The following is a 27,533-nucleotide window of genomic DNA, read 5'->3' on the forward strand; positions in this document are numbered from 1 at the left end:
CACTTCGGTGTGTTTTGAGGTCTGCAACTGCTGTTCTTGCTCCTCCGGCCCAGAATCAGTGTCTGAGGTGAGGCCGTGGAATTGATTTTGCAGCTCTAGAGACAGCATGGCTTCTGACAGTCCTGCTTTTTTATGTAACATTCCTCCGAGGTGATCAAGAGGTGGTGGACTATCTTTCTTGGAGGGTTTTAAGCAGATGTTGAATGGCCATCTGTCATGTATGAGTTACTTGAGATTCCTGCATTGCAGGGGGTTGGACTTGATGACCCTCAGAGTCCCTTCCAACTCTACGATTCTGTGATTCTATATGTGGGTCAAGTTAATCTGGATTCTGTGCATACTCATGTCTGAATTACTCCAAGTGGAGATAAATCCTTCCCGTAGTGCAGTTTTTGTCATGGATTATTTGTGTGTGAAAGAGCACAACATCCTTATTGAAAAATTAAAATGTAGAAAATGCTTTTTAGATACAGTGCTTCTACTAAATGCCTCCCAAAATTGCATTTGGCATTTTTTTCCCATCACAATGCTGACTCATGTTCAGTTTGCAAGCTGCTTAATGATAATTCAGAAGCTTTAAGTAATCCAGCTGCTAAAGCAAAGTAGTAGAAAATCCTGATCTTAGAGTATAAATGTTATACGCTTGAATTGGATAAGAGAGGACTAATATACAACGCAGCCAGAGGATGGTTGCAGTGGGAGTCGATGTTTGTAGCTATTGTAAGGAATGCCTGATGTAGCTATCCAACAAGATCTCATGGCCTCGGGATTTGACGGCACTCTGTTTCCACAACAACTTGAACAGAAAACAGATTTGCATTGAATTAAGTGTCCAGACCAATGATTCTTCTAGTGACTTCATTGCTTTACTCCATTTGCATTGAAGTACAAGTAATTCAAATAACACTCTAATGGTCAAATAACTTCCTTCAGATGAGCTTTTTGTTTGTAGCATGTATCTAAAGCTGCCAGCTTTGAAATTATTGTACTTCAGCTGTTAGAAATTGGTTGAAGGAGAACATGGTGGACACTTGAAAGTCCTTTAGCAGTCTAAGATACAGTGGTACCTCGGGTTACAGACGCTTCAGGTTACAGACGCTTCAGGTTACAGACTCCACTAACTCAGAAATAGTACCTCGGGTTAAGAACTTTGCTTCAGGATGAGAACCGAAATCGTGCGGTGGCAGCAGGAAGCCCCATTAGCTAAAGTGGTACCTCAGGTTAAGAACAGTTTGAGGTTAAGAACAGACCTCCAGAACGAATTAAGTTCTTAACCCGAGGTACCACTGTAGTACTATTTGCAGTAGTAGGTCCCCTACAACATAGTACAGTACTTCAAACCCTTCGGCTTAGTGAATTCTATGTATAATCCTGCTAAATTTTCCTTCTGCTGTCATTCCATCAGATGCCTTTTTACGGATTATGGGCTTCCCAAAGGCATCTGATTGGCCACCATGGGAACAAAATGCTGGACTAGATAGGTCTTTGGTCTGATCCAGCAGGGCCTCTTTTTATACTTACAGTATGTTTGTTCATGGTCAAATAGAGGGCACTCTTGGACTACCTGTAAAGTTCCGAGTTTGGGTGTTATATTTTCTTTAGAATGCTTTGAGCAAAAACGCATTACTGCTGTGAAATGCCACCAAGCATCTGGAGTATATTTCTTAGTACCATTTCTGCTCCTCTGAAATGGACTGTCAGCTTGAATTTTGAAGTAGTGTTGAGATTTATATGTGAACTGACAGCAACCCAACACACGCTGTTCTTTATCTCTCCCTCCCTCTCTCCTGTGAGCATCCTTTTCAGCAGCCATATTGAAAAACAAAGGGTATGCCAGGAAATGGGTGGTTTAAAGAAATGGGTGTATGAACATTCAGTGGCTTTACGGAATCAGCATTTTAAGTGTATTTCCAAAGCTCGCATTCCATTCCTAAGAGGTTGTCCCCAACTTTAAAATTCCTTAAAAACTCCTGATCTCTTGGCTGGGATGTGATGTGGCTTTTGTTCTTGAAAATGACGGTAACTGGACTTTGTGACAGGCGCAAGGGTACTAGCATTGCCCACCCTTCCTCTCCAGCTCAAGTGAGGAAGGGCAGAGTAAAGCTAGAAAAGCAGACTGAGTTTGTAGCAGGTTGCTCCGGGCAAGAGCTGCACACAGCCAGGAACTGCCAGCAGGAACAATTTCACAAATGACAGATGGAGCACAGACCATTTCGGCCCAAGGCAATTTAGCCAGGAGCATAAACCTCTGTTGGAGGTACAGGAGGCAGCCTTCCTCTAAACACACTTACTTATCTAGAGTGGGTAATGCTTAGTCTTTATGGACTGATGGTACATGCTAATAGTGAGGCAGCTTCCCCAATGATTCCCTTAGAGTGACTGGAGGCCACCAATGGTGACTTAATGCACTGGCCTGAGTTTCTCTTTCTGTCTCTTTTCTTAGGCGTCTTAACCCGTGCTCTGTGTGCATGTTAAAACATTCATTTCAACCTAGTTACTGATCTTAGTAATTGAAGGTAACTGCCACTTTCTGAAGAGGATATACCAGAGGCTGAGACAGGAAAAACGTAAAGGCATGAGAAAATTTGCTAGTTCTCTGTGCTTTTCTGGGGCCTTTGATTGTTAATTTAAGCCAGATCTTCTTGGGCTTTATGTGAAATTGCCTTCCTTTTTAAAGGAGCCTTTGGAGAGTTTTGTAGATTAAACCGAAGTATACGTTTGTCAATGCAGTGACGGATGTTGCCTTGAGAATAAATTCCAGGCCTTTCATCTGTCACAGTGTCTGCCATTTTTCTGCAGTTTGCCAAATAACATTGTGTCTTTTTCAACTCTGCCATTGATCTTTACGGAATTGACATGACTCTAGGTTGAAATAATTTTTTGTTTGCCTTTGCAATCTTGACTTGAAGAAGGTGTATGTATATACACCTTTGCTGAAGGCAAGAGTTCACTTGGATATATATATATATATATATATATATATATATATATATATATTAATGTAAGCTTGACTGTCTTGGTATGTATATGACTGAAATACATTTTACTTGGCTGTTGGTTCATTACTCACCTACACTGATGTATAGTTGTTGTACAAAGGTAAGAACTACTTCATATTTGGCCAATAAGTCCTGCAGCTTAAGACTGAAACATAAGTCACCTCTGTGCAGAAAATTCTGTAGAATACTTAAATATTGTAAAGTCTCGTGCATGTGAGCTGCCTCTCCATTCATATATGAAATGTACAGTCAAGTCATAGGTTCCCATCATGTGATAATAGGGAGCATGTTATTCACGTCTTGGAATCAATGTAGAAAATCATCAGTGTGCAACCCTTCCTTAATGGTGTGTGAATTGCGTGTTTAGACCTTTAAACCTGCCCCTTAAATAAATTCACAGAAGACTCAAAATTTTGGTTTGGTTTTTGGCAGAATTTAGGCCACAACTTTATTGATTACAGCAAGTGAGTGGTTGCATAGGCTCTGGTTTGACTAGCTCCCTGCACCTTTACAGGTAGCGCTGACCCAGGGCACTACCATAGGTCAGCCTAGGGTGAACACCTGGAATAGCGGAAAGCCGGGGACATGCTATATCCACCACCCAGATGTCCCCCTGGACTCAGGCACGGGCACAACCCCCTCATAGGGTTGACCAAACCATTGAGTCCCTGAATTCCTTTAACGGAATACCCCTTCACATAGGGATGGCAAGAGCGTTCCCCCATCCCTATCACCTGAACCAGAGCCTATCTGCAACCTTACAAGTTGTGACGATTTGCTACATGGCAGGCCAAACCCAAATGGCACCAGCCAATCAGCCAAGTGGGGAAAATGCCTGCTGTGCCCCTGTTCCAACGACAGATGACACACAATGGCATAGCAAGGTCAAACGCGCAAGCCCTAAATATAGGGAGAGGTGGGCGGGTGTTCCGATGCACTGACCAAGAGAGAAAGCTCAAGGTCACGTGCATAGGCATATATAGGCCCCTTGATCCATTTGGCTAGCATCCCATTGGTCAGATTAAACCCAGCAAGAAGGGACCTACCTATAGGGTGTTGTGGCTATCCATTTGTACCCACCCACAACACAAGGGTTTGGTTGCCAGGTCTCACCGCAACACATGCCCTCTTTGAGGGAGGACACGATTAAACAAAATCCTACAACCAGTCTGCTCACTCTACAGAGTGTTGTTGAGAAAACAAAAATGAATGAAAGGGGAGAGAATATACCAGAGCTGAAATGAGACATTGGCTGCAATCCTGTGCATAGTTATCTGGGAGTAAGTCCCATTGAACCCAGTGGGATTTATTTCCCCGCAACAGGGTGAGCTCCCATTGCTCTGTCCCAGCTCCAGCCCACCTAGCAGTTCGAAGGCACGTCAAAGTGCAAGTCGATAAATAGGTACCGCTACAGCGGGAAGGTAAACGGTGTTTCCGTGTGCTGCTCTGGTTCGCCAGAAGTGGCTTTGTCAGGCTGGCCACATGACCTGGAAGCTGTATGCTGGCTCCCTCAGCCAATAACGCGAGATGAGAGCCGCAACCCCAGAGTCGGGCACGACTGGACCTAATGGTCAGGGGTCCCTTTACCTTTAAGCATACATAAGATTGCACTGTTTGTCACATAACGAGGAAATGGGTACATGAAGGAACAGCTACTATTCCCAGCTTGATCTCTGGCATTTGCCATTAAGAAAAGCTGGTAGCTGTACTGTTTTCCTGACAGACTAGTGAGCTAGTTTGAACCTGCTGCTTGTCAGGATGATTGACTTCTGGGCTTCAGGATGATAGATATGACTCTGTAGACCATTTCTTGTTCTCACTACTAGAATTGTGTAGTGTAACATCTAGCTCTAGTTACTTAAATATTCGCATAGAAACATAGGCAAGTAATCCTTATTTTAGCCTTATTGTTTATTATATTTCTTTAAAAGGCAAATAGTGTGTGTCCAGAAAGGAATACTAGCCCTGCTAAACTAGATGTGTACTGCAGGATACAACGAAGTGTTCACATCTTTTGAGATTTGCATATATTTGTTGGATTAGAAATTCTTATCTCTAACAGATTCTTTGAATCTGGACTCTGGAAACATTGAGGCCGGAACTTCTGTTTCAAGGATTACGGTACATGTCACATTTGCGAGATTCCAAACAAACAAATAAAACCTCTTTAGAATGATTTCCAAAAGGGAATGTCATCCAATCAGCCCAATTCTGAGCAAGCTAATATCTGCATCACCTGTTGCTAGTTGCTTAGCCGGCTCCTTGCGTTTGAAGTGAAAACTGCAGCCTAATGTATGCGTACAGGTTTCGGCATTTATACTCTGTGTAATGACACAGATGTCAGATTGGCTAAGAGATTTCCAGCAGCATTGAATAAAAAGCTTTCGTTTAGTTAAAAGGAAGAAAATGCCCTGCAGTGCTCGTTTCCATGACAACAGGAAAATTGCCCGCAATATATCAGCTCATCAGCCCCAAGAACAATCTGATTGATGGTTACACACAAGTAAGAAACAGCAAAGGGGAGATAGTTACATTACATTTTCTTGTCTTTTGATAAGAACAAATTACCTTCCACTTCTGTGTGTGTGTGTTTGTTGCAGGCCTCTAAAGAGAGACAATAGATCACATAGCAGCAGTAGATTTGTAGTTGTTAGTATCTGTGATTTGGAAAGCTACTGGCACATGGAGAGTTAATGTGTAGTACAAATTCTTATTCACTCTCCTTTTTTTAAAAAAAAAATGTGGAAAATGGACCTGGAGAGTTGTGAAAGTAAATGTCAGCAAATAAGCCCTTGATAGTTCTTTTTATGTTGAATTCTTTATTTTAACTGCTTTAAAAAGATCAAGCAGAGCCTTCAAGATTGCTCAAAAGAAAGTCCTTATTCATATTCACAATACACTAAACTGAAATAAAAGAGAAAGGAGAGGGGAGGAAATACATAGACAGAGAACAGTTGAGTCCCAATACTTGATTGCAATTTTGTTAGTATTGTAATATTGATAATCTTTGGATATAACTCTTAACTAGAATTGCTCTGTTAAATGATGGCTTGGATACAGAAAAGAATGGCTTGTTCCGCTTGCACAGTAGAGCGTTTCCTGGTATCCCCCTTTAGGCTCTTGTGCCCCCCTAAAAGCTGTTCTTGAGGGTCAAGACAATGTGGGATGCGATGAGCGGGGGGGGGGGGGCTGCAGCAGGATAGGGTGGGGGGAAATCAGCAGCAATTGGGGATTGTCTTATGCAAATAGAAGTGCCTTTGTGCTCTGACAAGGAACCTTTTGCACCAAACCGGTAAATTTCTCCCAGTCACCCTGAAATTGCAGCCTGATTTTTAAATGTTATTTTTCCTTTATAATTGTACATAATTTTCACGTTAAGGTCGCAACCCCTGTGCACACTTTTTCTGGAGGAAAACTCCATTCAGCAGTGGGATTCACTTCTGAGTATGCAGATGCACAGGATAGTGCAGTAGCTCAACAATACCGTGTTTTATTCTGTAAGATGAACTCTTCCTTCAATCTTGATAAGTTCTTGGATCTTCTCTTGATGATGTTAATCAAATGCAACACTCTTTCTTCCTGCTTCAACCTGGGCAATTGAGTATTCGCCAAGCCACTAAGTTGTGGAATTCTCTCCCCATAGGTACACCTGGCATCTTCAATGTGCAGCTTTCTGCAAATGTTGAAGATGCTCATTTTTACCCTGTATTGAGATGTGTATTTTTAGGACACATCCTATTCCTGTGACTGTATTTTGTTTTAACTTTTTAATTCTGAGTTATAAATTGTTGTAACCTGCCCTGGGACCTGCTGGTAAACAGTGATTAGTCGAAGCAGTAGTAATTCACTCAGTCTCCATTCCCAATTCCAAAGCAGGAATAATAATGAGTTTCCCAACAAGAATGTTGTGAAGATATATAAAAGATAGGAAGCATAAAACACTAGGTACTGCTACATATGGCATATTGGAGCCTCTTAACTTGTTTTTTGGATGTGGTCCACCCACTTACATAACATGGGTGTCTAGCAAGCTGCTAGATTCAAGAAGCCCAGGAGGAACACAACCCATTTTTCCATATCTAACACCCAGATGTTGTATAATTCCAGCTCTTGATATGACTCAGAAGGTTTCTTGGCTAGTGGCCAGTGAGGTTGGCCAGCTGTATTCCAGTCCACGCACACTATATATCAAGCTAAAAGCAGCAAGTTGAGAATTTCCTAGAGCAACAGCTTTTGTGCTTCACTTGTATATCAGGCAAGCACAGTTCCTGTCCCTGCCTTGCCTGTTCTGAGCATAAAATAAAAAGTGTTTAATGAAAATGAAATACTACAAGAATTGACTAGAATATATTTATTACTGCAGATATAAAATATCATTTTTCATTGTAACTTGCTTTTCTTTTAGTTTAATGGGATATTCTCAGGCTTTGTTTAGGTCAAAATATAGGGCAAGGTGTCCTGAATTAACTATATTTGTTTGGTCCAGGGTCAAAGTTATAAGCATGTTTTCTCCAACTTTCTGTAATGGAACTTCTCAGGTCTGATAAGACACTGGTTGATGCACATGTTTTGTGTTGGTGACATTGTAATACTTTTTCATAGACCAATTCTGAGGCCATCTTGGATCCACAGCAAGCTCAAGCTTTTGACCAGCTTTGTCGTTTGTACCGAGGAACATCAAGGGTAATATAATTTTATGTCTCATTTTTAATGAAGTAAAACTTTAACTGGTTTGGAGGTGTGTTCTCATATACCACAAGGATGATACTTGGGGAGGGAAGAAAGGGTATTATGAGGTCCAGCGCCGGGGGCCTTCTAGCGGTTCCCTCATTGCGAGAAGCCAAGTTACAAGGAACCAGGCAGAGGGCCTTCTCGGTAGTGGCACCCGCCCTGTGGAACACCCTCCCATCAGATGTCAAAGAGAAAAACAACTACCAGACTTTTAGAAGACACCTGAAGGCAGCCCTGTTTAGGGAAGCTTTTAATATTTAATAGATTATTTTAATATTCTGTTGTAAGCCGGCCAGAGTGATGGGGTATAAATAAATAAATTATCATCATCATTATTTATTATCCCCTTCAGGGGTAAAGTAAGTTCATCATACCCACTTCCAGTGTGTTTCTTTTGATTATTCAAAAGAGAGTCTGGTTTCCCCAAAGCACACCTTTCTTTCACAGCTGGCTTTTGAAAAGAGCATTTCCCCTACTTTTATAACTTAGCTGGAACATTTGGTCAATGCTGTCTCAGTAGATGAGGTTGTGACCTGGTAGTTTTTTATTAGCAACTTTCGCTATTTTTTATTTGTACTAAATTATTGTTTGCCCCTTTGAGTAGGTCAATGCTTTTACTGCCCACATCGCTCTCTAATATATGTTTTTTCGCATGATTTCCATTACCCACACTATACCAAGTGGTGTTCTTTTGTTTTGTAGTTGGCTCTTCTGACTGAACTCTCACGGGACCGTGGTGGAGAAAAACATGGGCCCTTCCATATCTCCCAGGGTGATTCTGCACTGAATAGTGTCTTCCAGAATGAGACCTTCCAACTTCACCTCACTCCTCCTCCTCTAGTGGAAGACTAATCTCTATTTGATGGGGCTCCAGGGCAGGAGAACAGCACCGTGAAAAGTACTTGACGATACTCCTGATGGTGGAATAAGCTCCTGAGAACTTCACTTTGTATTTAGTAGACGGGAGGTTGCAACAATGCGGAAACTTTGTAAGGACCAGCTATTATTTTCCCTCTGTGACTTGCTTAACAAAGCAGAAGGGACATAAAAAATATCTCTCAGTCTTGTTTCCATTGGGCTTTGCTGAAAGCTATAAACTACTCTGTCAAACCTATGCTGTTCGTCACTGGAGCTGAACACAACAGTACTTGGGGCAGCTGCACTAAGCCCCAGGGATAAAGTGTCTGCAGCCAGAGCTTATTTAAATAATTGGAGTCTGTTCCCTTAGAGAAGAAAACCAAGGGAATACAACAAACGTCAGTCATCCAAAGTTGACATTTCTCTCATTTTAATTTAAAACAAGCTGTGAAGCTCTACAGTCAGTATTCTAATAGGTAGCTGAATGCAGAGAACCCAACTGAACCCAAGCGAGAAAGAACTGCCAAGGATGTCCCAATTGCATGATTTTTTCTTAAATTGCTTTATCTCTTCCTCTGATTTTAGCCACTGCATTAAATCTGTGTTGGCCCTTGTGCTAGTGGCTCAAGAAGGTTTGCTGTGACAGATGCTATTCCAGGAAAGTGCCACTCATTAGCATCCTGAACCAGAAATTTTGCTAACCAAGCACATTGTAAGGTAGTACTCAGCCAACTTGACAGTGGCAAATATTTGATGCCAGCTTGTGTGTGTTGTGAGGCCTGCACTAGCTGTGTGCCAGCATTTCCACAGAGCTCTCACTGTTTCTAGTGTACCAAAAGAAAACAGCACATTCATCATTATGATGGCGGCTTCTGCCGAGTCACTGAGCTGCATGGAAAGGACACCCTCTTTCATTGTATCCCACCCTACCCCTAGATCATCTATCTGTTATGAACTCTATACTGAATTAAAGGAAAGGCTTCAGATGGTGGTTTATGATCCTCACCCCTCTCCCGCTCTCGCTCTCTTCTGTGTAGATAGGGCATCAATAGAAGCCTGCAACAGGAATGGGTTTTAATATGAATTTAAGGTGATTTTTTCCTGGTCCTACAGGGTAAAGCATAAGCTTCCCACTAGTGTCTTGTTTAATGTCCTTACATCTCCAAAAGCTGGTAGTTGGCAGTTTTCCCTGCCAATTTGTTTAAGGCGTTTCCTGTCTTTGTGATAACCTGTCCAAAGGGAGAACAAGTGCAGATTAAAAAGCACATCAAGCAGTTTTTTCACGTGACCTGCTACTGACTGCCATGTCCAGAGGTTATTGCAGTGTGTATTGTGTTCCCTCATCTTTTCTCAGGATGCAAATGGTTCTCCACTATGCATTAATGAAATTGATGCACATATGGCTGCAGATTACTCATATGCTAGAGGTATGTACATCTGGAGTGCACAAATTGAGAAAAGGTTATATGCATACAATTTTATTTATTTAAAACATTCATTGATGTGGGATTATTATGAAATGGGGCCTTAGGTACCCATTTTCTGATCTAATCCTCTTCAGTTAAAGCTTACCTATTTAAATGTTCAGCATCATCCTTGATTGCACCCTTGATGGAAAGGGGGTTGTAATCATGCTGTGAATATATTATTATTCTTGTGCAAGTATTCAGGTATAAATATGTATGAACACTTCTGCCTCCTCTTGAACTGATGCCTCTTAGTCCTGGCTTATGTTTGTCCATGCTATGTAATCAAGCAAGATCTCTGGCACCTAGGTGACCACTGATTTTACGGTAAAGGAATATCAACTCCTGGTAAGCAGGTTTTCTTGGTCTTAATCAAAATATGCTTACCGTTCTAGTAAGAAATGTCTCTGCAGTAGGTAATTTAAATAAAAGTGCCAGTATCAAGTGCTATTATATAAATGTACGGTATGAGCACACATTTGGTTGCCAAATTTCAAAAAAGATATTGGCGAGCTGGCAAAGGTTCATAAAATACAACCAAAATGAGAAAGAGCTGACCACCTCCCAAATTAGGGAATGTTACAGTGTTAGGTCTGTTTAGTTTAGAAGATAGGCAGGTAAGGGGAAAACATAACAGAGGCTTATAAAATTATGCTTAGTGTCAAGGAAGTGGATAACCAGTTTTACTTGCTCCTTCATAATGCTAGAACCTGGATGTATCCAATGAAGCTGAATAGGACTGACAAAAGGAAATGCTTCTACACCAAAGGGGTCCACTTATGTTCTTACAGGGCAGTGCTCATAACCAAGACCCATTGAGTAGAATTCAGCATCAGGCTCTTCCAGTCCGATGGAGTGATCCCCGCTCTTCTCCCACCTATGCACTGTGCTCCCGCGCTGAGCCAATTTCAGGGGACGCACCAGAAGAGGAGAGGGGGAAAGCCCTGCTGCACAAGCAGAAGTCCTTGTGCAAGGCTTCCACCGAATGAGCTCATTGGGTGAATCTTGCCCATTCAGTTCAATGGAGCTTTATCCCATTAAGTGGGTATAGTAGTGTGATGTCTTGATTTTGTTAATACTCTTGTTCAACCAAGCATTTGGATCAAAACCAGCTGCCAAATATAATGTTGCTATTTGGAGACTGTGTAGCAGAAGGTTTAACAACTGGAGGCCCCTGGCCCACTAAGTGATGCCAACTGTTCTTTCAGTTGCAAGGCTAGATGCCAAAAGAACTGTGGAGGAAATGACAGCCGTGGCAACAGAATGTGCTGGCAGGACATTATAGGTGAAGGTGCTAGTCAACTATTTCTCTAAGATAGGCTTTGTTTGTTCTTTGTGCCTCTTCTCCCCTGCCCCAACAGTCAAGAGTCTGGCTTCATTACTGTCCCTTATTTATAAGCAGGAATGTGCTTTTTTTCCCAACCATGGTAATGGAAGTTCAGGAGGAAGAGCGAGGATATAGGGCAGCAGCAAGCTGACAGCATGACGTGGACAACTTGCATACAAGAGAAGAGTGTTTTTGGGAAATTGTTGAAATTTATTTATTTATTTTTTTATGCTGAAGGTCCTTAGGGAAGCGCACACTTCTCAGTGTTCACCTTTAAGCTGCAGGCATTGACTCCAGATTTCATGCCCTGTTTGGCCAAACTGCACATGGGGAAGGTCTCTGCACCCTTCTTTGCAACTCTTCCCTATTGAGACTAGTTTTTAAGTATTTCCCACTCTGAGCCTTTGCTACATACTAGCAGGCTAGCTTTCTCAGAATGTAACTACTATTTAAACTCATTCATATAAACACACACAATTATTATTATTATTATTACTGATCACTCTGTGTGTATTTCTGAAAGTGGAATAATGGCTTCCTTCCACGTATAATTCACAAGGATAGTCATTCAGTTTCTGGAGCATTAACTTGAGTCTTTGATGCCACTAGCAGTGCCAATCCCCTGCCTTTTAATCATTATAAATCATCTGTTTTGACTAGCTCCTGAGCTTATGGATTCTAATGCCTAAATCATGCTGAAAATACTTTATTTTTTGTATGTATAGAAGGAAGACTAATCTTGCCTCTGTGTTGAGTACGGTATGTAATGCATGATTCTTATGTCCCTCCTGTTTCCTGCCTTTACAAAGCCCCCTCCCCTGCTCTTTTTTTAGCAGTCAGGTTGTTATACCATTCTCCAGTATTGTTTCTGAGAAAGTGCTGTTCACACTACTCATAACCCCCCCCCCCCAAAAAAAGAACCTTTTTCGCCAAATGTGCTCAAGCAATCCTTATTGTGTAGGATAGGCTGATTTGAATATGTTTTCGTTGTAGGATGTTCATCTTTGTTTAATGTCTAGTACTCTATTAACTGGCGGAATAAGCAAGAACTCATCTATCTTATTTCATTGTAAATGACTTACAAAGAGGAAAGAGAAGGTTCTACTGATAAAAATAACTGCTAAGCTGCCCAAGGTCTTTGCTAATTGTGGTAGAGCAGGGCTCTTTCATATTCAGGATGTGGAAGCACAGTGAGCTAATAGAGAGCTAGGAGATTAGCCAATCCAATAGAGTATTAAGAATTCCACCAATTTTTAGATTTAAAAAGCCCTATTGAGACTGGCAGCAGCACAATACCCTTTTACCTTCTGTTGCATTTAGAAATCTAAAAAGTGTCCTTTCTTGAGGCTGCAGCAAAGCAATTTCAGCCATGTCCCAAAGCAAATTTGTACATGAACACACAGTTATGACCTTCTGGCTACAATGTTTGGAATATGGATGGAGGAAAGACTTGTGTAGACAGAAGTTGGGAAACATCTATGGTGTGGGAGACCATCTATTTTATGTCATTGTCATTCACCCATTTCAGTTACAAGTGTTCAGATAAGTCAACCAACTCTTATTCTATTCTTATCTTACCTTTGCTGTGGTATTTCCTTAAACTTTTCTGTATCAGCATGGGTTAGCAGTAGGATCTGTTTGCCACTGACTATGTTCTGTGATTGGTATAAGCAAATAAGTAATATGTCTTTGTGTACTTGTACCCATGGAGAAGAGTCATAATTCAAGTGATGAAGGATGCTCTATATGCAGCAGGTCTTAGGTTCAATCCCCAAGCTGACCCATTAAAATGTTCTGATGTCACAGTGACAATATTGCATGTTGTTCTATTTAAAAACAGCTCCAATCTTTGTCCCGTTTACAGAATTCCTGATCAGGTCAAGTCTGCTATCAACTGCTTTCAAACTCAAAATGGGTATCTGTTAAACTGTTGCAAGATACTGTACTGTAGTCGGAAGTGAAATAAAGAAGACAGGAGAGGGTGCATTCCTTAAACAGAAATGTTCTGTTTGTGGAGGGGCAGAATTAATGGCCAGATGCTCAATGGAATATATTCTTGTTACTCAAGTCTTAACTGACTAACTTAAAAGAAAGCAGAAAATGAGGTTTGGTCAAAGAAGAAAGTATAAATTCTCTTCTCTAGCTATTACAAGAATGATAAAGAACTTTCAGGGTTTACTAAGGGAAATCTGCTTTAAAGTAGTTTTACAGAAAATAGTAACAGGCCTTGTCTAGCAAAACTTAACTGTAGAAAGACAACTACTGTACAATATTAACTACATTGGAACTAAGGAATGAAGAATGGTGCTAGTGTAGCAAGAAGCTAACAGAGACTCTGGTGTCATCATTATTTCCCAGGTGATAGTTGCCGCATCCAATTCAGCTACACTCCAGCAATTTCATGATAATGCACAGCTACACCTGAAGATAGCATCAAATCACACCAGTCCCCATTTAGAATTCAACATTTTTGGAGCAGTACAGAATTATGGAAAATAAATTTGCCTCAACACTATGCTTGTGCAAAAGCAGTCTTCACATTTATTATTTTGTGAGAAGTTTACATGAAACAATAGGGTACCCTTGGGCAGTACGTTGAGACACAGCATCATGTGCTAAATCATCTAACCAAATCCGGCCATGGCCTGCACCCAGGCAATCTCCAGGGAAGCCAGGCACTACAGGATTTTGCCCATTGTGCTTAAGACTTTCGAACAGAACAAGTTTAACAGATTAACATTGTATGCAGCTATTGCTAATTAACAGTTTGATAAAGAGTGTACCCATATAAGTAAATCTGTACTGAATTTAACCCAGCTCATGCCTCAGTTCAGAATGAATTTCTCAATCTTAGCCCTGGTTTGGTGGCTGCTAGTCTGCCGAGAGGAAGGTTTCGTGATTCTTAAGTGTAATGAAAGAAACTAAGGTGTACTTTCAGAAGCTGCCCTGTTTCTGCCCTCAAGTGTAATTCACATTTTTTTCTAGCCCCCTCTGCCATTTCCAGAGATCCTTACTCATTTCACACATAAGAAAGCCAATTGCAAATGTATACAATGCATTTCAAACCCCTAGCTAGAGTAATGCAATTTCGTTTTATGCATTGTCTTCCCGCTATAAAAGCCATAAGTATGCTTAACAGTACAGCACCTGAGAAAACACTTTAATAACCCCCAAATAATACCTTTTTAGTAAACTCTATGAACTAGAATTTACTAAATTTATAAAACAGAATGTTTTTCTTTAAAAGTTAGCAGAATATCTCCAGAAATGCTAAGAAAGGATTTACCATTTGTGATGCCAAGAACTGAGTTCCTTAGCATTTTGCCAATAAATGCATTTTAATATAATTCATCATAATAAATACTTCATTTTTCTTCTCAGGGTGTTATTTTTATATTTTATAGTACAATATCAGTTTATATAGTTGTTCATAATACACATTGTAATCTAAACGCTTTCTAAAAAGTGTCTATGTCAGAGTGTAGAAAACATAGTAATGTGTTAGGATAGTGTTTAAAGAGCAGCATTCGACAACACAGCATAAAATAATCTAATACTGAGAGCTATATCTGTACATATTTATATGTTCATTCTCACCAAGACTTATGGAAAGTGATTTAACCAATGTCAGAAAAACGATGTGGTCACAGCGTATAGTTTTGGGAGGTCTTGCGATATGTCCAACAGCACTTGACCCTGAAGTGTAATCTATTTCTGACTAAAACTAAACTTACCCCCAGTCCTTAGGACTCAAAGGGCCACCATGCTTGAACTGATTCACAGAGCATCTCTCCTCAGAGGATAACCTGCCTCTGCACAACTAAAGCTGAGACGCAAATACATGAGGGAGTTTAAAGACCTGTCTTACTCACTGTACACTTTTCAGCTGTTCTATATGTTACATGAGAACTTTCAATGTGAATTGGAAGGACACAGTGAAAGGAAAAAAAAGTTTGTCCAATTAGCTGCGACTTTTTCAAGTAGACTTTGATTAAATCAAAGTGTTTCAGCAGCTGGAATTAGTGTCTTTTAGTTGGACACCTAACAGGCATGGAAATGGCCTTTGAGCCAACCAGGTCTGGGCAAGTTTTTCCTCCTGCCTTAATCACCATGGGGGGAGCCATAGTCCAACCCAGCAGGAAAGTTGCCCTTTTCCAAACTGATATTAATTTGGACCCAATACTAAACTTAAATCTTAAACCATTACTGGCTCAGAGTAAGAACAAACCAATAGAGCAGTAAGCTGAACAAAACCTTTACACCCCTACTACAGTACTGAGCTGGTTTCTACCATCCATGTCAATACATGTACAATTATTTGACTTACAAAATTAAGTTCAGGTGTACATGTATTGAATATATGCACAGCAGAAAGGGTTGAGTGATTTTCATTTATTTTTTTACAGAAGCCGCTGGTATACCACTGATCAGCTGGACAGACTTCTAAATAATGGGCTCATGAGCAGATGGCAAGGGCAGATTCGCATAATCAGTTTTGCCATGGGTGTGTTCAAACCCCAGGCAAAAACATCTGGCTGGTTTGGAGAGAGAAAAACAAAGTTTGACACCATGAACCTATTTCAGGTTAGAAGCTCTTCAATCTATGCCATACCTTTGCAACCCAATCCAATTTGGCCTCAGTTTGTAACACATGAATCAATTTAAGTCAGACTGAAGACCAAATAAAGTTGGTCAATTGGCAGTGTAACAACTCACCCTAAAAAGATTTTAAATTCAGGCATCTTTATCATTCTTTTCCAACAGGATTATGATTAATAAGGGTATATTGTGCTTTTTCTGGGAACCCCCTGAGTTACTCTGCAGCCTGTAAAAGGGTGGTGTGCATGCAGGTTATTTGAAAAGGGGGTACAATGACTGCAGAACTTGTGGTGAGAGACATGGGTCTTGGTCTCATACACGAAATTAAAAAACTAAATAAAGAAGGGCTTTGGTCACCCAAACATTTGGTGTGTTGATGAAAGGCTGCCTCCTTGCTCTGAAGAAGTAATTTGGAACTACAGTGGTACCTCGACTTATGAAGGCAATCCATTCTGTGGCGCTCTTTGTAAGTCGAAACCTTTAGTTGTCAAAGCGTCCATTTTGCGCATGCGCAAAGCGCGATTTTGCGCTTCTGCGCAGGCGCAGAACACACGCACGGTGAAAAGACCTCCAGGTTTGCCGACTTCGTAAGTCGAAACCTTTGGATGTCAAGGCATTCGGATGTCGAGGTACCACTGTAATAGAAACAGCTCACAATTCGACCTGATTTTTGCAAATTAAGTGCACCATACCAAAATCAGGCACAGTCTAGAACTAAAAAATATGTCAAATCTGTAACTTTAAAAACATACAATAGGGCTCTTGGAAATTCAGTGGTTTGATTAGGATCAAACAACTAATTCACAAGTGACTAAATACTGTTAACTACATTCCTCCGTGGGTTGTCAAGTGCATTGGAGAAAAGGACCTGTCAGAAAAAAGCTAGTATAAATGCTAGAAAACCAGTATTGTTTTAAGTATGCCTAGCTAGTTTCCAGCTCAGCACTTCACACTGTGGTTTCTATGGTCTCAATCACTTCTAGTTCGCATTGTGAGGGTGATAGGAGGGGACACTCATCCGGTTCCCAGCTACTGTCTGGACTATAATCTTCTTCTGAACTTAGCTCTGCCCCTTCCTCTGTGTCCTCATCACATGACTCCATATAGTGAGCCCCAACAGCATTGATCCCAGAGTCCTCAGAGCTGGAGGGGGAAGAGCAATGATCTATTTTTGGTGTATTATTCTCTCTCAAAATTAAGGCATTGCGTGTGGTGACCTCCTGAGGCTTCGTTTTATTGGGGGGAGCAGGAGGTTGCCTCTGCACGTAACACATCTTCCCATTGATGCATTTCACACGATAATTGTCAATAAAGAGGTCCGAGATTGTGCAGAACCGTGGGGAATCTGGGGGTAATGGTGGCTGGAAGACAGGTGCAAACTTCAAAAAGTGTTCCGTGAGCGAGACAGATATCTGAATGGTGTTTGTGGTTCCCCGAGGCCGAACAGGTATTTCTGTGCTTGGAAGTTGTTCTACTGGAGTCATAGGCTGATAGACATATTTGCCTGTGAAGGATATGAAAAGATGAATTAGAAGCCACATTCTGCTGTGTAGGAACTAGGTCAGGAACAAATTGGGCATTAGGCCCTGGATATCAGTTGCTGAGAAGTACAGGTAATGTAACAAGAAGGCTAGGAACATAGGAAGTTGCCTTATATGACGTACCAGTACCTTCACCTAGTTCAGTATTTATAAAAGTACAGTCATAACTCGGTTTAAGTATGCTTCGGTTTGAGTACTTTCAGTTTAAGTACTCCGCGGACACGTCTGGAACGGATTAATCCACTTTCCATTACTTTCAATGGGAAAGTTTGCTTCAGGTTAACTGCACTTCAGGTTAAGTACTCCACGCACCGTCTGGAACGGATTAATCCACTTTCCATTACTTTCAATGGGAAAGTTTGCTTCAGGTTAAGTACAGACTTCCGGAACCAATTACACTCATACTTTGGGTTAAGTACGCTTCAGGTTGAGTACTCCGCGGACCCGTCTGGAACGGATTAATCCACTTTCTATTACTTTTAATGGGAAAGTTCGCTTCAGGTTAAGTACGCTTCAGTTTAAGTACTCTGCGGACTGTCTGGAACGGATTAATCCACTTTCCATTACTTTCAATGGGAAAGTTCGCTTCAGGTTAAGTACAGACTTCTGGAACCAATTGTGTACTTAAACCGAGGTACCACTGTATTTATATACTGTCATTAACAGACTAGCAGTGTACAGAAAAAGTCATTTAAAATAGCATTGTCTACAAAACGAATGGGGTACCTTTTTAAAAGGGCAAGGGCTACATTTCCATCGAGGAGTGGTTAGGGGCTACATACTGGTGGTGGGTGGGAACACTCCTCTCTACCCAACCCCCTTTTCTCTCTCCTCTCTTTCACACCCACACCACATTGACACCATTTCCTTCCAGCCACTTTTCTTCTATGCTTGGGTGCGGGAGCAGGCTTTTCTTTTTCTCATCCTAGCGCAGAAGGAAAATGAGCTGCTAGAGCAGGAACAGAGCAATCTGTCTCTGCAGTGGCAGCTGACTTTCCTTCTTTGCTGGATGTGGGAAATGTGTTTTTCCCCCTCCTAGTCTAGCACAGAAGCAACGTATGTCACTGCTAGGCCAGTGGGAGGAGGGTGGGACCATTGAAGGCTCTGTGGGCCAGGTGGTTTCCCCACACTAACTGGCAGCAGCCCTTGGGGGTCTTTCCCAGCCCTCCCTGGAAAAGCCAAAAATTGAGCGTGGGACTTTCTGAATGCAAGGCATGTGTTCTACCCACTGCGCTATGGTCACACAGGTTTCCATGAGGCATCTGCATAGTCACTGTGGGAAACAACCCTGATCTAGATGGTTCCTTGGTTTAATCCCTCTGGGCTCTTTCCACATTCTTATTTGTGGCTTATTTTTCTTCACAGTCAACTGAAAGCGAGCTTTCCATAAGTGCCATGCCTACTACACAAGTATGTCTTTTGGGAGGGTGCTGCATTTTTCCTTTTGGTAGTACTGTATTGGACACGATTGTGGCTGCAGCTGGCAACGGAAGAAGTTTTAAAGCAGGATATGAAAGGACTCCAAAGCTGTGACTGCCACTGGCACTCTGATAATTCAGCTAAATAAGAAGAAAATAGGATTATGCTGGCTGTAAAATGGGCTCTTATGCTGTATTGAACAAGAAGCTTGAAAGCGCTGCTAAAGGAAGCCATATAGAATTTTAAAAAGCAAAAAGACACAGCTTTGTTGCAATGAATGAGAAATCTGAGCCCAATTCAAAAACCCAAAGGAATAGAATTTCAATGTCTTCTAAAATGCATCATGAGCAGCTGTGTGACAGAAATGTTATAAACATGGAGGACTACTGTTGTGCTCACATGCCACTGTAGTAAACACTCAGTGAAAACTTTCTACTGTTCTTGCCCACAACTAATTGGATCTATTTTGAGACAGCGCTTTTCTTTCTATGACTCTCCAGGTTCTCAGTAATGAATTACAAGCTAAACAAGTTGGCAAACAAAGCATCCATGCCTTTGTTAGCATCTGCTTCCTTTTCCCATATATGCATTTGCTAGCACAGCTAACATCTTCCATCTTCTCCATCCTTCCAAAGCTCTTATTTTGTAAGCCCAAGGCACAGACCTTATGAAAACCAGTACAGTTATGCATTAATGTATCCTTCTAATTCCAGTCAATGCAAAATGATTGACAATTATCTATTTTCAGTGTTAATCTGTGTCAATTACAGTACACATGTTAACCACTACAAACAGTGTAGAGTTAAAACACTGAACAATTGCCTGAGCTTCAGAATCTGGAGGCAAGTGTTGCAGGTGGACCCTGAATCCTAATAATGGTCATTCTACGATTACAAACATTTTTCAACAATAATGTTATCCCCATGTGTGTCTATTATGTTTCTTGCAGAGCACTTGGGTAGAGGGGAAGTAGAAGAGAGACATTTGGTTGTATGGAATCCAGGAATTCAGCTTTAGCTTCAGGTTGCGATAAGCACAAGCTTTGCAAAAATAAAATTTGTGGCTAGATTATGGGAGTTGCTCCCCTCCTGCTGGCAACAAATTCACTCCAGACCGGAGTTGAGACAACCTGGAGCCCATCTCCATTCTAAAAATTAATCAGGATAACAAAGCAAGTGCTACTCCCAAATCTTTCTGTTCAGTATTGTGGACCCTATTTTATGAAACTCCAGTTGAGGTCAGATAGGCCGCCCTCCCTGCTGCACTTCTGGCACCTACTGAAGACCTTTTACCAGTATATTTCAATTGGCTTTTAAATCGAATTTTGATTTTATAGCTCGGATGCATTTTTATTTCTGTTGCATGCCACATAGGGATGACTGTGATCAAATGGTATACAAACTAGAAGTAGAAATCATGTTCCTGGGCAGGCCTATTATTGCCTCTAGAACCTGATGTGAGGCTACAGCACTACCGATGCAGACCTGCTGAGTCCATCCCAGTCCGTTACCTCAGGGACGTAAGCACAAGGCTAAGAAATCCTTTATACATGCATAATTCAGCCAGGGATGCTGGGAAATCACAGAAAATGAATGCCAGCTGGTTCAGATTGGGCCTTTAGGCCCTACGTTGAGGAAATGAAAGCACTAAACAGCAGGGTCTGAAGGCCTGAGGCTGTAATACAGATTTCTCTTTGTAACTGAGGCCTCCCAGCCACCATTGGTAAGGAACACAAGTGAAGAGGGTGGATAGGGCCTCATTCATAGTGAGAAATCCTTAGCTGTCAGAAGTATAGACAGGAGTCAGGCTCTGGGGCCTGTAGTGCTTTGCAGGACTGGGGCCTGCCTCAGCTTGTGCTGGAGAAGCAAGGAGTGGTCACTCAGGTGAGGCCACTTGATACCTCACTGCACCTGGTGGCAGGAGCTGGGAGGGATAAAAGCCCAGCATTTCTCTTCAGCTCTTTGCCACAGCAATCCCTGCCTGGTTGCCTCTGGCCTCTTGTTCCTTGGACCCTTGCCTTGCCGACGCCTTGCTCCTTAGACCTTCATCTCTGCCTTGCTCCTTGACCCTGCGACTGCCTGCTGCTGGACCCTCAGCCCTGCACCTGTTCCTGCTTCTACATCACCATCTTGCCTCTGGTCCTGACGTCCTCAGTCAGGGCTTCAACCGCCCGCCAACCGTTCCGTGACATTAGCAGAGTCTGAAGTCTCCAATCTACGCCATATACGCAGAGCCCAGAACTCCAGGCAGGAGTTCGGATGATAGTTCTGGACACCCAGTAAACATTCAAGAAAGCAATCTATTTGCTTTCGAAGTAAAATAAAAAAATTCCTTCAGTAGCACCTTAAAGACCAACTAAGTTTTTATTTTGGTATGAGCTTTCGTGTGCATGCACACTTCTTCAAAGCTCATACCAAAATAAAAACTTAGTTGGTCTTTAAGGTGCTACTGAAGGAATTTTTTTATTTTACTTCGATCCAGACCAACACGGCTACCTACCTGTAACCAGAACTATTTGCTTTCGATTATTTCTAGATCCTACTTGAAAGTTGTGTTTGCTCATCCTTATACAAATGTTGTTTCCCATCAGATAAGCCGCTACCATTGCATAGGCACGGTGTCAGCTAATCATATACTGTACCTTACTTGAATTGTTTGAGACGCTCAGCAACATTTTAGAGGAGGGAGAAAGCGGACCGAAAACTATTTGCATCAAAAATCTAATAAGATGTCTAAGAAACATGAAACTGTCAGTATCAGATGCTCTTATCAAAACAGAAACAGTCACTAAATCTTGCTTTACAATATGGCCTAGGAGGGAATGAATGAATGAATGAATGAACGAACTACCAACAAGACTTCTGCTTCTGCAATAGGACTTTCCCCACCTTGCCTGTGCATTTCCAAAATTTGCTCCAGACGCCATGTGGGGGTACAGGGAAACAAGAGGGGGGAAGTGCTCTGTGCAAGGAGAATCCTAATGGAATAAGAGACATAGACCTACGCTGGATTCTACCTATAGGCTACAAACTGAAGTGAGCTCTAGGGGGCGGAAACACCTTCAAGGTTCTTTTGCAACTTTTTATTTTTATTTAATATTCTATTTATACAGCATTCAACTTTATTTTAAGGACTGTGTGGTTCCATCCCACTTTGAGGGTTGTTTTAAAAATAAACAAAAAAGCTGTATGCAATTTTTATGAACTAAATATATATATCCTCAGAACAATACCTGTGTGAGAGTGATTGACAAACGGTTCTTCAAGTGAGTTTCATGGCCAAGAAAGGAGATAAGTCTCAGTCCTTGACCACAAGCACTTTCCTGGTGAATAAGCCTACTCAGTCCTTATTGGGGGTGTGGATTCCCCCTTGAAGTTTTATTTCCTAAAGATTCTTTTGTACTAATATAGATCTTGGGAGTCTCCCACATCTGCTGTTACTTCACTCTTGGGCGTGACTAGTGCTGTGCTGCCTACATAAGCAGAACTGAGATTGTTATTAATATACAGGTTTTTTTTATTTAAAAAAAACCCTAAATCAAACACCTAATATTGAAACCAATGCAATGATACCAAATAGGCAGGTAAAACACTGACTTGCTGACAACTCTGTTCACTTGTAGGTATGTGCCATGTGGGTTAAACATAACCTGTTATTTCTTCCAAGTAAACTGTGTTGCACAGAACATATGTTTCATGTTTTATTTCCTAATATCTTTTAAGCAAACTTTCTGAGAAGTAACTGTCATTGAAAGCAGTTGGACTTATTTCCAAATAATAGATTTAGGGCTGCAATACAGGAAATGCTAAATTTAAAACACTCCAAAATAATGACTGGCTCCTGCTATGTTGCAGAACACTTTAGATCAAGATGTTTTGATCAGAGACTGCAGACAGGAGATACAGGATATGTTTTTGATTTTCTTGCTGGCTCACAGTCATTACTCAAGGAAACCAACCCATCTGTGCCTCCAAATGCACCAACTGTGGAAGGCTGATAATACCCATCCTTCCTTCCAAGACACACAAAGGTGACTCAAAATAGAAATTCTCCCTGTGCAGAGCTGCTGTATTCATACCACAGGTTATGTGGTAAAAAATGATACTGCAGTGGACTTTATCAGCTTTTATATATGACTGAAATAATCTATAACATACTGGGTCTTTCTGAACATTTCTTTTCCAATAGCCTCACCTACTAAGAAATAGTAATAATAATTGTCAGAGCCATAGCTTTCACATACCGGTAACCATAACTTCCACATTTTCTTGTACAGTGGTACCTTGGGTTGCAAACACTTCAGGTTACAAACTTCACTAACCCAGAAATAGTACCTCAGGTTAAGAACTTTGCTTCAGGATGAGAAAAGAAATCGTGCTCTGGCGGCGTGGCGGCAGCAGGAGGCCCCATTAGCTAAAGTGATGCTTCAGGTTAAGAACAGTTTCAGGTTAAGAATGGACCTCTGGAACGAATTAAGTTCTTAATCAGAGGTATCACTGTACACTGACCTATAATATAGAGGAATTAGATTTTTCATCACAGATCCTGGACTCAGCTACACCGCCGCAAATAAAATGTTTTAAATGTGTTGTAAGGTGCAATATACAAATGTGACACTAGATGGCAAAAGTGAGCTATGCAAAAATTAATGTATTTTCCAAAACTCTTTTTAAAAAAGCATTTTCACAGCAGTTTTTATATGTAAGTAGATTCTACCCTGTGATGATTTGTAAGTGAAGCAGATCCCAGCTATCTTAAAGAAGGCTGTGGGATAACTACTCCTGAAACCCGCCTTCAACCCAAAGATCTGAACTACTGTTAGCCAGTGGCTAACATTCCCTTCTTGGGCACAGTACTCAACTGTGTGGTTGCCGATGAGCTTCTGGCACTCTTGAATGTAAGATGGATTTTCTTTATCCATTTAGGCATGGTTTGGGAGCAGAAATTCCCTCAGTCGCTCTGAGGTAAGACCTTTACCATGAGAAAGACAAGCACACTGTTGATTCTCTTGGACCTTTATAATCTTTCAATACCACCAACCATGGTATCCTTTCTGACTGGATGAGTTGGGGACTGGGGGACTAACTAGTTCTACTCCTACTTGGATAGACAATTCTAGGTGATGATGGGGAAAGACTGCTAGACTGCTTGGCACTTGTGTTTTGGGGGTCTCCACAGGGTGCTATTCTATCCTCCATGCTGTTTTATGTTTACATATAACATTTAAATTACATGTCATTGGAGGTTTGAGGATATGGCTAGTACTGTATTGGTTTATCTGTCTAGGTGAGCAGTGTTCTGCCTATTCTGGATGGAGTTGCACTCCTCCCAAAGTATTACGTACAAAATTGGTTCATCTATGTCACTGGAGGTGCAGGTTGTCTCCGTAGCACGGAGCACCTTTTTCCAGTTTATATTGCTGTACTACTAACTAGGACTCTATCTGGACAGGGACAACCGAGCTTCAGTTTTTCATGTCCTGATAGCCTCCCATTTGCCTTCAAAGGCAGACCCATGTACAATACACTGCAATAGTCCAATGTGAAACTTCAATTAAATCAGAACACAGAAAGACTGCTAACTGGAACTGGAGAGCATGAGCTGGAGAGCATGCTGGTGCTTTCCTGGCTTCAATGGTTTCCAGTCTATTTCCAGGCCGAAGTCAAAGTGCTGGGTTTTTTTTTTGACCCTGAAAGTCCCGCATGGCATGGAACCAGAGTACCTGGAGGTTCATCTACCTAGATCTCAATAACCTTCTGAGGCCCTTTTCTCTGGGTGCTCCTGCCGGGTTATGTGTGACAGGTAACTACTGGAGAAAGGGTCTTTTCAGTAGTGGCACCTCAGCTCTCGAATGCTCTCCCCAGAGAGCCTCACTTGATGCCTGGCTTGATCTCCTGCTGACACCACGTAAAGCCACTCTTACTTTCTCAGGTCCTTCTATCAGTTCCTGTTATCTGGGCTTTAGGTATGTATGCGTTTTATTGATCTACTTATTTTTCATCTGTTTTTTTATCTCAGTCTTAAACTGTCCTGAGAAAATGGTTCAGCACATCATATAAATATTTTAAGCAAAAAAAGCAAAGTAGGCTGATACTTGTGCAGGTAGCTTTGCACAGTATTTGAAGCCAAGAGTTAATCTTTGCCTCTGCAGATTTTTTTGTCTACTGTATTTGCCATGCTCCTCTTCCAAGGGCCTCGGAATGACTTGCATGTGGTCCCAGGTGGTCTCCTATCCTGGCAGTGTCCAAGGTCAGGCTTGCTTAGTACTCAGAAACAATCAGATATACAGCATATTTGAAACTCTCAAAGGTTTCATGAGCAAGAAATACTGCAGCTTTGTCAGCGGCCCCTTATATCACTATGTTTATTCAGAAGGCATATGTTCTACTAGAAAATGGCAGGGGTCCAAGACAGATCACATACTATAGCATATAATTATAACCTACTTCCCCAAATGTATGTCTATGAAAGTAAGCATGCTAGTAGGAATTTCAAGAATGACGGGAAATGCAAGCATTTGATTTCTAAAAGGAGACGTATGAAGGCTCACATTTACATGCATCCTTTGACCTGGAAACTCTGTCTCCTAATTCCAGGTGTGTTGAGACTTGTTGCAACTACTGAGTGGCAAGGGAAATGTAAGCTGCTGCAATTTACTCTCCTTTATTAAACTTACCATGCCCAGGAATTGTAAAAATGTCCCAGGATGCAACACTGACTCAAATTAAGCCATAGAAACAATTTTTAGCTTTTAACAGAAGATTATTCACAAAGTCATTTGTCCTCTACAAGTAGCTCTAGACAGGCTTGAGCATGTTCCAAAGAAAAGGCTCAACTAACATAATGCAGAAAAGAATCTCAGTTTGGTGGTGGATTTACGGTCTACGACTCCTATGTGCCAGCCCTTTTGGAGCTCAATCCATCCACCTAAATAAATGTGACTATGTTCAAAAATGTGACAGAGCTAAATGCATAAGAATGATTTCATTAATGATATCTTGTGGTTGTGCACAATGACATTGAGAGCACACTGGTCCAGTACTCTTGAAACAGCTGACATAAGGCAGCATCCTGTGAAACTATGGAAATATCACCTCTATAAACTCATTTTGTTTATGAATCCCACCGTCACTTGATTATCAGTACTTGGTTATAATAAAAGGAAACAAATCTTTGTGGAATAATCTGTAAATGAATGTTATTTGAAAAATGCATACAGAAAACTTTTATTTTGTTCAAAGCACACCTGACTCCCACAAGCCTTATGTAATTTGAAAAAAAAATGAATTGTGCCTAGGCTTTTAAAAGCAGCCAAGGTAATTAACCCTGACCAGGTGAAAACTCAAACACTGTCTGATGCTTAGAAGGAACCGTAAGCATTAATGGCTACCTTAGAAGAATGCATTTATTTCTTAGGAAAGAAATAAAGTGCTTTGTTCCATCACAAACACCATCAGCAGAGCTGCGCTTTCTTTGGGGGAAATGGATTTGCCCTTTTTCCATTAGGAGCAGGTAATTCAATATCACCACTGTGGCCCAATCGCAAGTAAGTACATGCATTGTGCGAGAGCCCATACTAAAGTGCCAGAAAATTGGGAGTAGCTGCTCTGTAATGAGAGCAACACGTAACATCACATTGCAGAAAACCTCTAGCACCCAAGCCTTTGCTGGTCAGCTGCTCTACCAATTATTTCATGGCTCAAGAGAGAGCCTTAACCTTTCAGATTCCAGAAAGGTCAGTGGTGGTGAAAACAAGAAGTCTTGTGGCACTTCAAAAGATACCAATTTTATTGTTGCTCTTATGGGCCAGCTGCATTTGCAAAACGGCATACTGTACTAAGGAAGAAGTAGAAGACTTGGCCCTCACAAGAGCAACATATCATTCTGTGAAATCAGGGTAGAGACTTGTTTCCCATATTTGGATCAAGAGCTCCTCCATACAAAGCTTTTGTTTCTTCCCAGAGGTAGGAGAAGTTGACTCTCATAGCTCTCATTTGTTGCAGACATGACAGGTCTTTTGCAGCAAAAAGAACATTTGCTCACATGGTATAATCAACCTAATCAATCATTTCCACTAATGTGCTACCTCATTATTGTAAACAGATCTCTACCAGTTTCCTTTAGGCAGTTATTGGATGATTTTTTTCTGTAACCAGTAGAAGCATAACAGCTTGTTCCTTTAAAAAAATAAATAAGATTCAACATATACTTTGGATTTTGTATCCTTATCTATGCTTTTTCTAATACCAGATTAAACATGAGTGGTACAGAAGACAGGATACTATTGTTTTGCACCTACTGGGGCAGGAGACATAAAAACTCCCCTAGGAAAGCAATGAGAAGATATTAAGTGATAAACTTTTTTTCTTCCATCATGGCAGATATTAAGCTTAGGGATTCTGGTTCCCTCTGCCAACACACATACTTTAAGAAGGTCATATGCAAACACCGTCCAAAAGAAAGAATCCCCTCTTATAAGATGGAATAGATTTAACCTATAATTAACAGACAATGCAATCCTATACTTGTCTACTCAGAATTATGCTTAATTCCATTTATATACAGTATAGGGTTGTAGCCTCAGATTTTTTAA

The 27,533-nt window shown here is 41.2% G+C and overlaps 2 protein-coding genes across 8 annotated transcripts in view; one reads left to right on the top strand and one right to left on the bottom strand.

Moving 5' to 3' along the window:
• The window catches only part of VPS8 (VPS8 subunit of CORVET complex), an 88,512-nt gene extending 78,213 nt beyond the window's left edge, over positions 1–10,299 (top strand). For all 7 annotated transcript variants that reach the window (XM_035133325.3, XM_088669728.1, XM_088669727.1 and 4 more), the window contains 2 exons: positions 7,602–7,682; positions 8,433–10,299. In XM_035133325.3, coding sequence (XP_034989216.3) covers positions 7,602–7,682; positions 8,433–8,582 — 231 coding nt within the window. In that variant the 3' untranslated portion in view covers positions 8,583–10,299. The remainder of the gene's footprint in view (positions 1–7,601; positions 7,683–8,432) is intronic.
• Positions 10,300–13,899: 3,600 nt separating this feature from the next.
• Positions 13,900–27,533, bottom strand: part of C5H3orf70 (chromosome 5 C3orf70 homolog) — a 28,355-nt gene continuing 14,721 nt past the window's right edge. Inside the window, exon 2 of the mRNA XM_035133328.3 lies at positions 13,900–17,484. Coding sequence (XP_034989219.1) covers positions 16,928–17,484 — 557 coding nt within the window. The 3' untranslated portion in view covers positions 13,900–16,927. The remainder of the gene's footprint in view (positions 17,485–27,533) is intronic.

The sequence above is a fragment of the Zootoca vivipara genome, chromosome 5 (genome assembly GCF_965207765.1).
Source record: "Zootoca vivipara chromosome 5, rZooViv2.hap1.1, whole genome shotgun sequence".
NCBI classification, from domain to species: domain Eukaryota; kingdom Metazoa; phylum Chordata; class Lepidosauria; order Squamata; family Lacertidae; genus Zootoca; species Zootoca vivipara.